Here is a 16979-nt window from a genome sequence, read left to right as displayed (position 1 = left end):
CTCCTCTCAGCGTGCCTCTCTACTTGTGATCTCTCTCTCTCTGAAATAAAAATTCAAAACAAAATCAAACCTAACAACAGACGTGGTTTAGAAATCTCATCTTGAGACTGTCAGGCTATACAAACACAAGGGTTTATGTCAGGTGAGGGTCATGGGCTTTACTGTGAATTCATTTGCTATTTGTATAAGCAAAATTTTATTAATAACCTTATGAGAGTCACTCTCTTATATGGGATGATCAATTTTGTCTTAGAAAATGAGCCTAAGCTACAGGCTACACACTTTTTGCAAGAAACAGAGGATCCTGTTAGAAAGATGGTATTGTTTCGGACATCTGACTGGCTCAGTCGCTAAGCATGTGACTCTTGATCTCAGGGTTGTGAGTTCAAGCCCCATGTTGGTTGAAGAGATTAATTAAAAATTTAAAAAAAATCTAAGAAAAAAAAGGTAGAAGTCAATTCTGCCCATTTGTGGGCCAAACACAGCAAAGTCTGGATATTCTCATGGCCTTAGTTGCTCAACAAACTTTCCAGCTTATGAAATGGTGACTGACTTTAAAGCATGTGGCATTGTTGTTGCAAAACCCTGGAAAGCTTTTTGAGTTCAGATTATACTACTAAAAGTGGACTGACTCCTATGTAGTCTCTAATTGCCCTGAGCACTTACATAAATGACCCACTCCTCATTCTCATTACCCCTCTAGCCCCAGAAATATACTGGCTCTTCCCTGCCCATTTGCTGGAGAAAGTTAATGTTCCAGATTTCCTTTCTCAAATCAGTTATGTTTGAAATGTCCAATTTCAAAAGCTTCTTTAGCACTCCTCTGGGTAATAGATCTCAGGCCTTGACTATTATTTCAAATATTAGATGCAGCAACCCTCATCTTGACTGCAGGAATAGATTAAGTAAAAGTTGGTTTTCCAGTTTTTCCTTGACCATCCCATTTTAGGTCAGAATCTTCATGAACCTTGAAGTCAGCCCTTAATGTTGGCATGCCTCTAGTAAGTAGAATAAAAGCTTATTTACACCTCATACTGTCAACTTCCCCTTTCCCACTCACTAGCTCTTTGGAATAAAAATTGATGTTTCCAGTAAACTTTGAGATCTTAGAACCACTGTACAGTGGTTACTGAAATTCAACTGACTTTTAGTGCCATTTTATTATATCCTTAAATTTTTGAACAGTGATAATCCATATGGTATACGAAAGAACTATCTGCTCAAGAGAGGAAAATTAGTATCTAAGGGACTCCTGGAAGTCAAATGATTAAGTACTTATTTGTTCTGAGACCTGAAAGTTTGGGGCAACTTTGTTCCATCCACTAAAACATCCCCACTAACGTCGGGGTCCGAGGTACCAAGGCCTACTGTAGTAACTGTGTCCCTTATGAAAAACTGCTCCAAGGGACTTCACAGATGACCTGAGGCACAAACTAGGATCCAGGTCTTCTGGGATGGGTTGAGAGCTCTTCTCACCATCAGGTTGTTTTTAAAGGAATGAGACTCTCCTTCATGAAAGATTCCAAGTCTAAATTCTTTAAGGCAGCTTCAATTAAAAACAAAGTCTTGGCTGCTTCTGAAAACAACTATCACTCTCAGAATCAAAAACGACTAGAACACAGACTTACAAACCAAGTCATTTAATTGTATCTTCAAAGGTAAACAATATATGGAGCTGGCTCCCACGCCCTGAGCTGGCCAGAGCTCCAGGTACAGAGTTCAGAGGGGTCAGAACTCAGGGTGTTCTAAGGCTTACGGAATTCATGCACTCCATTTTGCAATTCTGGAAACTGCCAAAAACCAACCCCAAGAGTCTTCTGAGATGGGGAAAATTCAACTTCCAGTTTTACAGATAAAAGAGTGAAGAGTACCAATAACGTTGTTTACCTCTCTTCACTTTTCTCCCGAGATCTGAAGTCTGAGCTATCATATCCCCCATGCACAGCAGCCTAAGCCACAGTTCGGCCGTGACATCAGTGCCTCTGTGCACTCGCTTTCCCGCCACAGCGAGCGTGACCCAGGCCAGAGAGCTCTCAGCAGTACAGCTTTTTAAAAAGCACTTAAAGTAAAAAGAACCCTCTAGTGGCACACTGAATTAGTTTATAAGATTTTAATTTACAAATTAAAAAGCTACATGTTTTATTTTTTCTCCTTTTTCTCTTCTTTCTTTCCATCACTCTTTTCCTTATCTTTCTCTTTTTCTTTGTCATCTTTTCTATCCTTTTTGCTCTCTTCTTTTTCTTGCCCTTCTTTCTTCTCTGCATCCCGGTTGGCAATCTTGTTGTTGATGAGGTTGTGCAGGGCGACCACAGAACGGATCAGTGAGGCCAAATATACCACTACCATCTGGTCGTTGGTCTTCAGGTAAAAGGCCTTGACAAACTCCTGGAGGCTGACATCTGGCAGCAGGTTGAACACGTCCTGTAGCTGGTAGATGATCTGGTGGTTGATGGGCAGCTTGCCTGTGGCCACTTTCTCCAGATAGCTCCTGATATCCAGAAGCTTGGAGTTCAGTCCCTTCAAACCATGGACCTGGTTTGTGATCCGCTGGGAAAGAGTGCCCACTGTAGTGTCTTTGATGTCTCTGTAATAACCCACAAGAAGAAAGGGCAGGAGAAAGCATCAGTATACCATATCATCAAACAGGTTCCCACAATCTAGGCAAATACCCTGCTTGGTGGGGAAGGGCAAGTTTTCAAAAGAAAAATGTTCCTTCATCATTTTGTAAACTGCCTTAGTTTTGATTTGGAAGCATATATTTTTCTTATCAAAGGACATTTTTTCAAAAAAAAAAAAAAAAAAAAAAAAAACCTAAAATGAAACCATCTTCACTTAAAGGGTGGCATTTTTTCACTTGCATCTATACAATGTTGTGAGAAGCTGCCATCAGGACTAACTTTTTGAATTGAGAGAAACTACGACCCTTTCGAATTAAGTCAATTATAGTTTTTTAAAATAAAAACCCATCCTAACATAGCTTCTCCATAGACAACAGGCTACCTTCACTGAAAACAATACACATGGGAAGAATGCACGCCTGCATTTCCTTCCCACACGTGTTCCTGTCACAGTCAACACTGCCCTTTGCTGATAAGGTGTATTATCCACGGTCCGAAACTGTGACTCAAGACACTCTAGAAATGATCCAGGCCTGGAACCCAGATCTCCCCACTCCTAATAGAGCCTCTTGGGCCGCTTATGATTCTGATGCCATCCTGCAGCTCACCGTAACAAATGCTCAACTCCAACTTCCTCGGCTTCCTCGGCTCCAATTTCACTGGTCACGTGCTCAAATGTTTTCGAGGTTGGAGTTCCATCCTGGGAGAGGAGGCTTAACTGTAGTTATTTACTTACAAACACCCTGGCACATGTTCCTTTCACACCTTGATTCCTCTGCTTTCAGTCAGATCACCTCATGGGTACATCATCAGGCCACCAGGCTTCCCAAGTGCTGGCAGAAATGGGTGAGGTTTGCTTTGAAAGCTCAGCCTTCTAGACTGACACTGCAATGGTGCTGCTCCGTGTTTCTGAGGAAAATCTTGATAATCCCTTAAGCCCACTGTGGGAATGGACACTTGAGAAGTCTCAATTAGGCTGATTTTTAAAGCATACAGTTCTTTCTGGAATAGGCAGTACACAGAATACGTGTACCGGAGATAAGCTCATGTCAGATAATCTAACTTTTAACCACCTACTGTCTCTCAGATCAAATGATGCCCGAGCAGCAAAACAATGCAGTCAGAATAACCGGCTTTCTGTAGCCTGAATCAGTCAAAAGGTCTGTTTGGGGAAATGGTTCCCTGTTATCACCTAGTTACTTCTGATGGGATTCAGGAACAACTTTCCTCATATCTCATGCCAGAAGAGGCTGGACGTATGTGACGGCTGTGAAGTGTCCGCAAGGCAGCAGCAAGGCCTTGGGAAAGTGACTAAGTGGTATAAATGTTAGCAGTAATTATTTTATCCGTGACAGTGTGAATCCTGCAAATGCCATTTTCGTCTTGATTGTGTCTGCTAGAACGGTCAGGACTACATGGAATGCCTTTTCAGGTACTCATTTTTCCTTGGCTTCATTTAATGTTGTGGCCTTCATGTGCCTTTTGTCCCCTACTTAAAAATCTTGATTTGTATGTGTGCATGCATGGGTGTGTGTGTATGTAAGAGCCTCTGATTCCTTTTTGAAAAAGGGTAAAATTAACTTTAAAAACTGTACCAGACCAAGGATGAAAGCCTTATTGCAACAAGGAAATATATTTTGATATAAGATCTCTGGTGGCAAGACAAGGAGAGAAACAGGAGGACAGAGCTCAGTGCAAGGAACATTTGCAGGGAGTTATCCTGGTATCTTTTTCCTGATTTAAAAACTGAATATAAGGATAAAGTCTACATATCTAAATCCAAAGGCAGAATTTATCCTCAGACTTTTGACTCTGAAAATTCAAGAGTAAGCTCAAGTGCAAAATTTTATGCTCACAACAAAACACACATGTATTTTCACATCAAATGCTACCCTAGAATATGAGTTTAGTTTTCCTGGAAATAGAGAAAAGCTGTATTCTGAAACCTCTTTGTGTCTACACCCAAAGCATGCAGCAGGTGTTGGATGCTGTGGAGCTGAGTATTTAGGTGTCAAATCACACAGATGGGTCTTGCCATCTGGCTCCAGGCAGCTCTGACTCACTCTATCTGAAAACCTTTGGCTCATCTATAGGGAATGAAAATCTTTAAGGAGAAAGGAATGCTGGTGCAGAGAACCTGAACAGTGGAAACTGCATTAGGTTAAGACTAAGCTCACCAGGCTCTGCATTTCCTTTGCTGTGAACATCTCTGGGCAATCATATGATGAGTCTGGGCCTCAATTTCATGTGTAAAAGGGCATTTTAGATTTCCATGGTCCTCTTGATTTCTAAAATTTGGTGACTCAAAAACTCAAGGGGGAAAGAAACATAGTATCAAACTGTTGACAAAAATCAACAACCTACTCTTTGTTAGTGGACTTAAAAACACCACAAAATCCAAATTGTCCAATAAGCAGCAAATCTAATCTTGGCTCCTAGGAAGAAGACTTACATCATGGACTTCTTCCACTGAAATATACGCTTCTGTGGGCAGTCCCAGGTCCTTTGGCTTCACATCAATGATGACCAGTACCTGGCAGAAAAACACACCTTAGCAAACCACCTCACACCAAGCACATAAGGAATAATCACAGCCATTCTTCTGATGATGATTACCGAAGCTATTTCATTCATTCAACCAGACAAGAATGGGAATTTTCAGCAAAAATGAGTCTACATTTCACATGATCCCACCATTTGCCCTGCTCTTATCACCCTCATCCACTAACAAGCTTCAAGGTAGTACAGTGTCGTTATCAAGGATGAGGAAGCCAGAATCAAGAGAGCCAACAGTTTGATCATGGCCCCCACAAGTAGGAGACCTTACTAACAATTCTGAATCTCAGTTTTCTTATTGTAAGGAAGAGAACAACCCCGTATAGTGACCGAGAGGATTAAGCACACAGCACATATTTACTGTTACTTACTAAATATCCTGGGTTATTGTATTTTATACAAAACACTACCAATTAACACAGGCAGTCTAGAGAAAAAACATGAAATGATTTGCTACCTGAATCCTTCTTAGGATTCTTATGTAAGTTATCTGGCAAGGAATATCATTCAAGCGTTTTAAAGATAGAGCACACTTACTGAGTTAGGGCAGTATCTTTTCATGAGTTCGTTAATAGCGATGTCATTCTTGTGTAGTTTAGGGCCTGTGTGGTACCACCCAACTATTCTTTCTCTGGCTGGGAAGGAAAACATTAGTGGGTTTGAACTGTTACATGAAGGTCTACAGAATTCCCTCAAAAAGGGTGGTAAGAACGCTAGTCCTTATGTTCTCTACTTTTTCAAAATTCGATACATCTATTTTAAATCTTGACAGACCTGTGAAATCTAAAACTGAAAACCAGAATTCTCAGAAAATAAACAGTGAGGGAAATTCAGATATCTGTATCTCAGACTAGCTGAGACCAGTCACACATGACACTAGAAAACAATTCCAAGGCAATACATAAACAAATACAAGTCTATGTCACAGAGACTAGAACTGTAAACCTTGTGGGTATAAAGACTTCCAAAGCACACATGGTTGCTATAATGAAATAAAATGAAAATGATATATGTGACAGAGCTATAGTTACCCTGATGGTACTTAGGTTCTAGGGGCAGATAGATTTTGTTTGATAGTTCTTCACTTTTCTGCTACAGAGGGCTGGTTAGATCCCAAACCAAGGTCTAGCTGGCCTCACACTGCTACTCTATCTTCTCATTCTTCTACTACGACTATGCTTACCTAAGTATAGCTAAGAGAAAGAGCCCTCAACACTGAAGAAAATGGAATATTAATAAATGACATCAGGGGCATGTACCTGGGTGCACGCACACACCTAAAAACACACACAAATCAATGCCACAATGTCTTCTTAAAAAACATCAAGACATACCATTGACCTTCTTAAACATTCCATACATGTTTTCCAAATAATCATGGTCTAAGAACCAGACAGAATCATCTTTGTCATCTTCATCAAAAGGGACTAAAAAAAAAAAAAAATAGATTTAGTTTAGGGTGATGGATAGAACTAGCCTAGGAGACCCCTAGGCCACATGGGATCCACTTAAGTGGTTTGTACAGCATGGTATTAAAATTATTTTTGAGTAGCTCTCATTAAAAACTGGGAGATTTCATGTAAAATCCAGACTTCCAGCTTCTCTTGAAATTGGAAGACCTGGTAACAACTGGTTGGAGCCAGGGAGCGCCTTCCCCCTTTAACATGGACACCTGCTCATCAGTTTACTGAAAGCCCCATCACTTGCTAATACTTTCCTTTGACAAATAACGTAACTGCCTGGTCCTTTCAAATACTGAACTTCATGACCTCTAGTCTAGAGTTCATTGGAGAGCAATTATTTTGTTCTTTGTTGTTACTTTAGCCATAAAATACACAGATACATTCTTGTAAAGGTTCATGACACTGAGTAAAAGGTAATGGTCTCCATAACCATGGCTAACAGTCTAGTGCAGGGATTTACAAACATCAGAGCTGCCTATTTTTATAAAGTTTTGCTAGCATACAGCTACCCCTTTGTCAACATACTGTCTATAGCTGCTTTCCTGCTACAAAATGAGGGACTGAGAGGTTGTAATGGAGACCATATGGCTTGCAAATTTAAAATATTTACTACTCAGTTTAGTGAGTAACCTTTAGCCTTCCTCCTATATTTGAGCAATTCTGACAGAGAATTTCTAGGTTGTAGTAAAAACAGAAATCATGTTTCTTTTCTTAATTTTGAAAACATTTGACATTTTAACCCAGGCTCAGAAATTAAGATTTTGCTTATACCTGCGAAACTGTTGGATACGTCGAGTACTTTCTTTTGCCATGACCCTAAAAGCACACCAACAACGCGCTTCTGGTTTCCAACCTTGCCTATTCTGAAGGAAAAAGCAGAAGGTCAGTCTGACAGGCATATAGAGATGGTTGACCCCCAAATTAGATACTCAGTGGGAAATATCAATGGTACAGATACAATTTGGCTTACCTGGGAACTAATCCCACTAAACAAACAGAATAGTGTCAGGTTAGTCCTTAATATTAAATTTTAATAAATATAATGGGAAATTCACCAACTTTGTACATTGACAGTCTTTACACTGTTGACTGCAAGAAATACACGCTCAGAAAAATTTCAAACTTTCTAGAACCTGAAAATAGAGAAAATGAAAACTCCTCACGTCTGAAGAGTTTTAAAATGTTACTTGGTTGGTGTTTGAAAAGTACATTTAAGTTATGCTGCCACCTTTCTCTTCTGCAGTTTTCTCCTTTAAACTTTCCCCAACTTTCTTATCCTTAAATATTTTCAGAGATAAAGATGCTGAAGTAGAACCACTTTTATGGGGTGGCTTGCCAGTTATTCTCTGGAATATCTATTCCACGTGGACAAGCCCCACTAGAAGTTCTAATTCTTTATACCATCTAGAGGCTCAGAAAATGGGTTCTGATGCTGAGATATGCCACCTGTGGTCTCCGTGAATGGCTTAATCAGGCAGAAGTCAGAAGTGAGCTGTGACCGGCAACACTGACAGGATGGCTGAATGAGTAACAAAGAGTTTACTTCAGAATTTCTATCTACTTGTCAAACGTCCTCAGTGACTTCCGTCTTCGAGAACTACAAGTGTTTCACTTATACGATCTCATTTCACTGACAATGTATTCTCCTTTGACCAGCAGCAAATGTGTGACACATACACAATGCAATTCCACATTCAAAGGAAAGACAGAGGCCACTGTGAAACGAACTGTAGTTCCTTAACAGTTACTGTTTTCACTGTACTATTCTTCTAAATATACAGTCTGGCAGATAGATAAATGCTTACTAAATTTGGGATTTGACTAAAACAAATCTTTCTGTATCCATGGTAGTTCTGATTTTGGGGGAAGTCTTAGGCACGGAATTGTCACACATCAAAGGGAAGTTCCACACTCATGTGCTTTTCTTTTGGTCTACAAAAATACATTAAAAAAAAAACAAACAAAACCCTACATCTCTTATGACACAGCAGTTAGCAGTGTCTGTCTGCACTATGTCCTCCACATAGAACTGAAATGGTGCTTGTCCCCTTACCACCTCTAGTATCCAAGGGAGAAAGACAGTGACTACTGTATAGTGGGAATGCATGCAAAAGCTGTGGAAATGGGGACCCTAAACCTCATGGAGTCGTGACTTTTATTAGCTATGGTTGAATGAGTAGTTGTAGGAGGCAAGCTGCAAGACAACAGGCACTTCACAACTGACTTTATAGAAGATGCTCCCAAGTGGGCCTTTACACTTGCCAATTCAAGTAATCACCGTGTAAAAGTTATGAACACGTGTAACAGGTCCAGCGGGACGAACAGCTCCAAAACAAGAGAAAGGAAGGCGGAAGAAACATCTCTGGGATGTTTCAGCTTATTCATTAATGCCCAAAGCTACTCAAGCTCTCATTTTTAAAAGAAAAGCTTGACACCTAATCTACATTTTAGGTTACCATCAAAACAGATTCCTGCTTCGGAACTACAGCTTTTCAAGGGAGCCCCCGCAGAGACCAGAATTTTGGTGACAGCTTTCACAGGCAGAGACGCAAATGTTAGGCTTTCCCACGAGGCACCGACTCTTTCTGGTGAAAAGGGGAGGACGTGGTGACAGATGGGCACGAGGCCTGGGGGATCAGGACCAAATGAAGCTTCCCCCCAATACTCTGGCAGCGTACGGACTTGGGTAAAAGGAACGTGCAGTCCCGGCCGCAGAGTGACGGCTGGGGACGGGGGACGAGGCTAGTGATTTAGGCTTCGTGATCCGAGGCTGGTCCGGGCCCCTCCGCGAGTCAGTGCCACCCCCCGCCCTTCAGCGCCCCGGCGGCCGCCGCGCCGTCCCAGCGTGCCGGTGACTCAGCAGCGGCGATCCCAATAGGCCGCCCCGCGCACCCACTCACCGGTTGAAATGATCCACCACACTGAGCAGCACCAGGGGGTGAACTACCACCTTCTGCACCGCCAGCTCCGGCATCGCGACACACCCCGCCCGCCAGACTCCGCTCCTTGCGACCCGCAAACACAGGCAGACGCAGCGACACTCGCGAATCCTCCAGGCCCGGCTCCTCCTCTTCCGGCTCGGCCGCCGCCGCGGTCCCCCTTTTCCGCTCCCAGAGTGCCGCGCGCGCCACCCGGGATTTTCGCGCCTGCTGCCATCTTGAGGAGGGGAAAGGCCGGAGCAAGGTGGGGCCCGGCTTGGGTGACTCATTACCAGTTTCCCTGGTCTTCGAAGCTAAAGGGACAGTGGCGACTGATAAAGGTTGACCTCCTGGTGTTGGGCCTGCACCGTCACCTGCAGCGGCTTTTCGTTTTAGTTCCTTCCCAGTTCACACCGTCCTCCCCTCCACCGCGTTTGAAGACTGTAGAAAAAAATATTAGAAGGAAGTAATAACTCATATCTCCACCACCCAGAAAATGTTCACCATTGTTTCAAGCCAGAATCCTCCAGAGTTTCTTAACTTTTAAGTCTTTAGCATTAGGGCATGTGGTTAAAGTAGATTTGGTAATTTATTTCATTCTTATTGTCGGGGAATTAACCCTTAATATTTATTATGGACTCATGGACGATAATCAACTTGTTTTTATATTTTTCTACCTGTTTCTATTAGTTACCATTTAATTAGGGCTAGAAGAATTCAGTTTGTGCCTGGAGTCAGGTCATTCAGGTTGATTTTCAAATGAAAGCTTAGGTAAGGGTTGAAATAAGGGTAAAAACTAATTCCAAATATGCTTTGGTATTTAGCTAGGAAAGAGAAAAAGGAAGACTAAAGTGGGTAATGCGGGAGGCAAAATCTAAGCGTATCTGCGGAAGGAGGCAAATCATTTAATCCCATACAAGTTTGTATTTCTAATTTTAAGCTGCTGTTTGTGTAAACAGAAACAATACTTAAGCAACTTGAATTGTTTGCTTATTGTTTGCCTTTTTTTTTTTCTTAAGATTTTATTTAATCTTAAATAAAAGAGAGTAGGGGGTTGGACAGTGGGAGGGAGTCCGCAGAGCCTGCAGGGAGCCGGGTTTGGGAGCTCATCCCAGGATCTCGGGATCATGACCTGAGCCGAGGCAGGCAGTTAACTGACTGAGCCAACCAGATGCACCTGTTTGCCCTGTCTGAATGACTTTTAACCTTCCCCATAGCACTGGAGGTCGGGTCTGACCTCTCTCAAAAGTAACCAAGAGACTCTTGCTCTGAATTTTGGTCTCCTTCCAGGGTAATCAAGGAGCTTTTGATAATTCTTTTCTGGGTTCTACCCATCAATTTATTATATGTACTCTTCCTACTTTTGGGGACATTGCTTTGGATTTTCCTCATTTGTTTTAATGTTTTTGATTTGGCTAATAATGATTGCTGCTAATTAAGAAAACAGAACTTTAAGGTAAAGAAAATTTAGGTCAGCCCCCATTATGTGATTGTTAAAGCATGCTTACTGGTGTTTAGTGCCTGATTCAAAGTAGATACTCTTTTTTTTTTTTTTTTTAAGATTTTATTTATTTATTTCACAGAGAGAGATCACAAGTAGATAGATAGAGAGATAGATCACAAGTAGAGAGAGAGAGAGAGAGAGGGAAGCAGGCTCCCTGCTGAGCAGAGAGCCGGATGCGGGACTCGATCCCAGGACCCTGAGATCATGACCTGAGCCAAAGGCAGCGGCTTAACCCACTGAGCCACCCAGGCGCCCCCAAAATAGATATTCTTAAACTTTTTTTTTTTTTTAAAGATTTTATTTGTTTGAGAGAGAGAGGCAGGAGAGAAAGAGTGCACAAGCAGGGCGAGAGACAGACAGAGGGAGAAGCAGGCTCCCCGCAGAGCAAGGAGCATGAAATGGGAAGATCTGGACCCCAAGCCTAAGAGAAGCCAGACACTTACTGGTCTGAGCCACCCTGTCCTCCCCAAAGTAGATATTCTTGTTTCATCTCTTATATAATGCTGTTCAACACAGGGTAGACATGTATCTGTTACGGAAGGAGCTCCAAAGGATTCTCTTTCCCCAGTTTTGTTATTAAAAATGTGATAGGTATCAGAAGATCAAAGATTGATTTTGATTTTTCTCCTGTCATGTAAGTCTAAAGAAAGCTTTACTTTTTTTTCCTAAAATGTGTGAAAAGTTTAATGAAAATGGCTTAAAATCACAAGGAAGTTTTTGTTTTTTTTTAATTTGTTTATTCATGAGAGAGAGAGAGAGAGGCAGAGGGGGAAATAAACTCCCCACTTGAGCCAGGGAGCCGTTTATGGGACTTGATCCAAGGACTCTGGGATCATGACCTGATCCAAAGACAGATGCTTAACCATCTGAGCCACTCAGGCATCCCGCAAGTTATTTTCTGTCTTGGCCCTCCTTTTTTTAAATGGAATGAAATTTTTTATTTTTTAATAAATGAGATTTTCATTTTTTAAATGAAATCATACTTCAAATTGTAGCCACTACTGGGGGCTGAATTCATTCAGAGGAATGCAGAAGAAGGTATAAGAAATCCACTTCTTTTGTTCATTGAATTCTGTACTTTAAGAGGAACTGATGACACCTTAAGGATAATACAGTTTCCTCTCTTTGATCACCTTTGTTTTTCTTTATTTTTTTAAATATTAAGTTCTTCTTTTTCCAGATTTATAATGATGTAATTAACATATGACATTGTGTGTTTAATGTGTACAACGTGATGATTTGATACACATATATATTACAAAATGATTACCACAATAAGATTAGTTAATACCTGCATCCCCTCACATAATTATCTTTTGTGTGTGTGTGTGTGTTTGGGGGGGGGTGTTGAGAACATTTCAGATTTGCTCTCTTATCAACTCACAAGTATATAAGGCAGTATTGTTAACTATAGTCACCATAATGTGTATTATATCCCCAGCTTATAACTGGAAATTTGCTCCTTTTCACCCATTTCTCCCATCCTTTCAACCCCTGGCAACCATTATTCTACTCTTTGTAAGTTCAACTTTTTAAGATTCTCCATACAAATGAGATCATACAGTATTTGTTTTTCTCATGTATTTCACTTAGAAAAATGCCCTTTTGTTCCATTCCAGCCATATTGCCAGTGGCAGGATTTTCTTCTTTCTGATGGCTGAATAATATTTCGTTATATAGGTATGACTTTTTTTCCACTCCTTTTTCCCCCATTCATCCGTTTTCTTTATCAATTGATCCATTAATGGACACTGATGTTTTTTCTATGTCTTGCCATTGTGAATAATGCCACAATGAACATAGGAGTATGGACGTCTCAGATAGTGATTTCATTTCCTCTCTATCTATACCCAGAAGTGGGTTGCTAAATCATGTGGTAGTTTTTTGAGGCATCTTCATAGTTTTTTTCATAGTGCTGTACCAATTTACATTCTCATCAACAGTGCACAGGAATTGGTTACCTTTTCTCCTTGTCCTTGCCAGCACTTGCTATCTCTTGTCTTTTTGATAGTAGCCATGTTATTATGGTGTGAGATGATACCTCATTGTGGTTTTGATTTGTATTTCCTTGATGACTAATGTTTTCAGGTACCTGTTGGCCATTTGTATGGATGGAAAAATGTCTATCCAGGTCTTCTGCCCATTTAAAAAAAACTATTATTGTTGTTACTGTTTGCTAATTCTTCATGTATTTTGGATGTAAACCTCTTATTAGGTACATGGTTTGCAAATATTTTTTCCCCATTCCGTAGGTTGCTTATTTTGTTGTACAGAAGGTTTTTAGTTTGATGTAGTCACACTCATTTATTTTTGCTTTTGCTGCTTAATGCTTTTGGTGTCATGTCTACCATATTGTTAAGATCAGTGTCAAGCATCTGTTTCCCCTAGAACTCCCCTAGGAGTTTTCTCCTAGGAGCTTTACATTTTCATTTACTTTTCATAAATGAAAGTCTTAAACCCATTTTAAGTTAAATTTTGTGAATGATGTAAGGTAGGGGTTCAGTTTCATTCTTTTGCGTGTGTCTAATTGTTTTTCTCAGCACTATTTAATGAAGAGACTATCCTTTCCCCTTTGAGTATTCTTAGTTTCCCTGTCAAATATTGGCCACTGAGCTCTCATTTTCTTCTGTTGGTCTATGTGTCTGCTTTTACGCTTACCATATTGTTTTGGTTGCTATAGCTTTGTATGAAATCAGAAGGTGTGATGCCTCTAGCTTTGTTTTTGCTCAAGATTGCTTTGGCTATTTGGCGTTCTTTTGTGGTTCCATACAAATTCTAGGATTGTTTTTTCTATTTCTGTAAAAAATGTCATTGGAATTTTGGTAGGGGTTGCTATATATAGATGGCTTGGAGATTATGGACATTTTAACATTATTAATTCTTCTGATTCATTTTAAAAAGATTTATATTTATTTACTTGAGAGAGAGAGAGCATGAGAGAGTGAGATCATGAGCAGGGGGAGGGGCAGAGGGAGAAGTAGATAACCTGCTGAGCAGGGAGCTCCATTCCGGAGTTGATCCCAGGACCCTGAGATCATGACCAGAGTGGAAGACAGATGCTCAACTGACTAAGCCACCCAGGCACCCCTATTTGTATCTTTTATTTATTTATTTTTTAAGATTTTATTTATTTGACAGAGAGAAAACACAAGCAGGGGGAGTGGGAGAGGGAGAAGCAGGCTTCCCGCCAAGCAGGGAGCCCAATGTGGGGCTTGATCTCAGGACCCTGGGATCATGACCTGAGCTGAAGGCAGAGGCTTAACCGACTGAGCCACCCAGGCGCCCCTATTTGTGTCATTTTTAATCTTTCATCAGTGTCATAATTTTCAGTGTATAAATCTTTTGCCCTTGGTTAAATTTATTCCTCAGTATATTATAGATTTTGATGCTATTGTAAATGGGATTGTTTTCTTTATTTCTTTTCTAGATATTTTGTTAGTTTTTAGAATCCCAACTGATTTTTTTAATAAGCATGTTTTTATAAATTTATTTTTTAAAGTAGCTTCCACACCCAATATGGGCCTTGAACTCACATCCCCAAGATCAAGAGTCTCATGCTGTACTAACTGAGCCATCCAGGAGCCACAGGATCCCAAATGATTTTGTATGTTGATTTTGTATCTTGCGTCTTTACTGAATTTGTTTATTCTAATAATTACTTGAGTGACCTTTAGAATTTTCCATGTATAAGATCATGTGCAAACAGATACAGTTTTTTTCTTCCTTTCTGATTTTGAGGCAGTTTCTTTTTTCTTCTTTCTTAATTATTCTGGCTAGGACTTCCAGTATTGTGTTGAATAGGAGTGGTGAGAGTGGCCCCTCTTGTCTTGTTCCTGATCTTAGCGGAAAAGCATTCAACCTTTCACCATTGAGTATGATGTTAGCTATGGGCTTATTATGCATGGCATTTATTATGTTGATGTATGTTCCTTCCATACTCAGTTTGTTGAGAGTTTTTTTTTTGTTTTGTTTTGTTTTTTTTTAAAGGTTTTCTTTATTTGACAGAGACAGAGAGACAGACACAGAGAGAGCACAAGCAGGGGATGCTGCAGAGGGAGAGGGAGAAGCAGGCTCTCCGCTGAGCAGGGAGCCCAATGCAGGGCTTAGTCCCAGGACCCTGAAATCATGACTTGAGCCAAAGACAGGTGCTTAACACCTTAGCCACCCAGACACCCCTGTTGAGAGTTTTAATCATGAAACAATGTTGAATTTTGTCAAATACTTTTTCTGTATTTGAGATGGTCATATGGTTTTAATCTATTAATGCAGTGTATCTTATTTATTTTTCTCTGTGTGTGTTGAACCATTCTTGCATCTTGTGTATGAATCTCACTTGATTGTGGTGTCTGATACTTTTTTTTTTTTTTTGGGAGACAGGCATCCTGTATTTAAGTTTAAAATACACCTTTTACTTACACCGCAAACTACTTAGATTGAAAGTTTTTTTTAAAAGAACATTCGTTTTTGTTTTATAAAAGTTACATATGATGATTGCATAAAATTTGGAAAATATAAAAAAATACAAAGAAGGATATAAAGCACACAAAATCCCACATTCAGGAACTCATTCTGTAACACTGTGTACTTCATAAGACCCCACTTGTTATAAAGGTGTCTGATACTTTTAATGTGCTATTGACTTTGGTTTGCTAGCATGTTTGTTGAGAATTTTTGCATCTATATTTATCAGTGATATTGGCCTGTAGTTTTCTTGTGTTATCTGGCTTTGGTATTAGGGTAATGCTGGCCTTACAAAATGAGTTAGAAGTGTTCCCTCTTCAATTTTTGGATGAATGTGAGAAAGATTGGCATTAATTCTTCTTTAAATGTTTGGTAAATTCAGTGGTGGTTTCCATCAAAACTTCTGGTCCGAATTTTTCTTTGTTGGGAAGTTTTTGATTATTGCTTCAATCTTCTTGTTATTAGTCTGTTCAGATTTTCTGTTTCTTCATGATTTAGTCTTCTTTTTATAATTTTCTTTTTTAAAGTACGCTTTACACCCAATGTGGGGCTTGAACTCACAACCCTAAGACCAAGAATCACATGCTCTACTGACTGCATAGCCAATCATTCCCATGATTTAGTTTTGGGATGTTTGTAGGAATTTACCCATTTCTTCTAGATTATCCAGTTTGTTGGTAATTGTTCATAGTAGCCTCTTATGATGCTTTATATTTTTGTGGTGTCAGTTGTAACTTTTCCTCTTTAATTTCTGATTTTACTTGATTTATATCTCTGTTTTTTTCCTAGTCCAGCTAATGTCTTGTCAATGTAGTTTATCATTTAAAAAATAGCTCTTAGTTTCATTGATCTTTTCTGTTGCTTTTCTGGTCTCTATTTCTGCTCTGCTCTTTGTTATATCTTCTGCAAATTTTGGGCTTGGCTTTTTTTCTTCTAATTTCTTGAGGTGGTTAAAGTTAGGTTGTTTATTTGAGATCTTTCTTTCTTTCCTTTTTTTTTTTTTTTTTAAGAGAGGGAGTGGGAAGGGGCAGCAGAGTAAGGAGAGAGAGAATCTTAAGCAGGCTCCATGCTCAGCATGGAGCCCAGTGCTGGGCTGGATTTCACAACCCTGAGGTCATAACGGGAGTGGAAATCAATAGGCGCTTAACCAACTGAGTCATCCAGGTGCCCTGAGAACGTTCTTTTTTCTTTTTTTTTTTTTTTTTTTTTTTTTTTTTTTTTATTTTTTAAGATTTTATTTATTTATTTGACAGAGAGAGAGAGAGATCACAAGTAGGCAGAGAGGCAGGCAGAGAGAGAGGAGGAAGCAGGCTCCCTGCGGAGCAGAGAGCCCGATGCGGGGCTCGATCCCAGGACCCCGAGATCATGACCTGAGCCGAAGGCAGCGGCTTAATCCACTGAGCCACCCAGGCGCCCCACGTTCTTTTTTCTTAATGTAGGTATTTATCCTATACATTTC

The 16979-nt window shown here is 40.1% G+C and overlaps 1 protein-coding gene across 1 annotated transcript; it reads right to left on the bottom strand.

The window, feature by feature from the left end:
* Window positions 1-1624: 1624 nt before the first annotated feature.
* On the bottom strand, window positions 1625-9711 carry PSMD7 (proteasome 26S subunit, non-ATPase 7). The gene is made up of 7 exons (XM_045989238.1): window positions 9538-9711; window positions 7409-7500; window positions 6509-6601; window positions 5712-5809; window positions 5071-5151; window positions 3227-3318; window positions 1625-2584 (listed from the first exon to the last, which is right to left on the bottom strand). Exons 1-7 carry the CDS (start codon window positions 9609-9611, stop codon window positions 2140-2142), a joined length of 975 nt encoding a protein of 324 aa, XP_045845194.1. The 5' UTR covers window positions 9612-9711; the 3' UTR covers window positions 1625-2139.
* Window positions 9712-16979: the final 7268 nt, after the last annotated feature.

This window comes from Meles meles, chromosome 19, assembly GCF_922984935.1.
Source record: "Meles meles chromosome 19, mMelMel3.1 paternal haplotype, whole genome shotgun sequence".
Classification (NCBI taxonomy): domain Eukaryota; kingdom Metazoa; phylum Chordata; class Mammalia; order Carnivora; family Mustelidae; genus Meles; species Meles meles.
This window is presented reverse-complemented; position numbering and strand designations above follow the sequence as displayed.

Excerpts from the sequence above, each read along its gene's own strand:
- PSMD7 (XM_045989238.1), bottom strand. The coding sequence starts at position 9,611 with ATGCCGGAGCTGGCGGTGCAGAAGGTGGTAGTTCACCCCCTGGTGCTG. Across the intron at positions 5,152-5,711 it reads AAAGATACTGCCCTAACTCA|GTACTGGTCATCATTGATGT; the intron begins GTAAGTGTGCTC and ends TTTTTCTGCCAG. Across the intron at positions 3,319-5,070 it reads CAGTGGAAGAAGTCCATGAT|GATGGAACTCCAACCTCGAA; the intron begins GTAAGTCTTCTT and ends CTCCTCTCCCAG.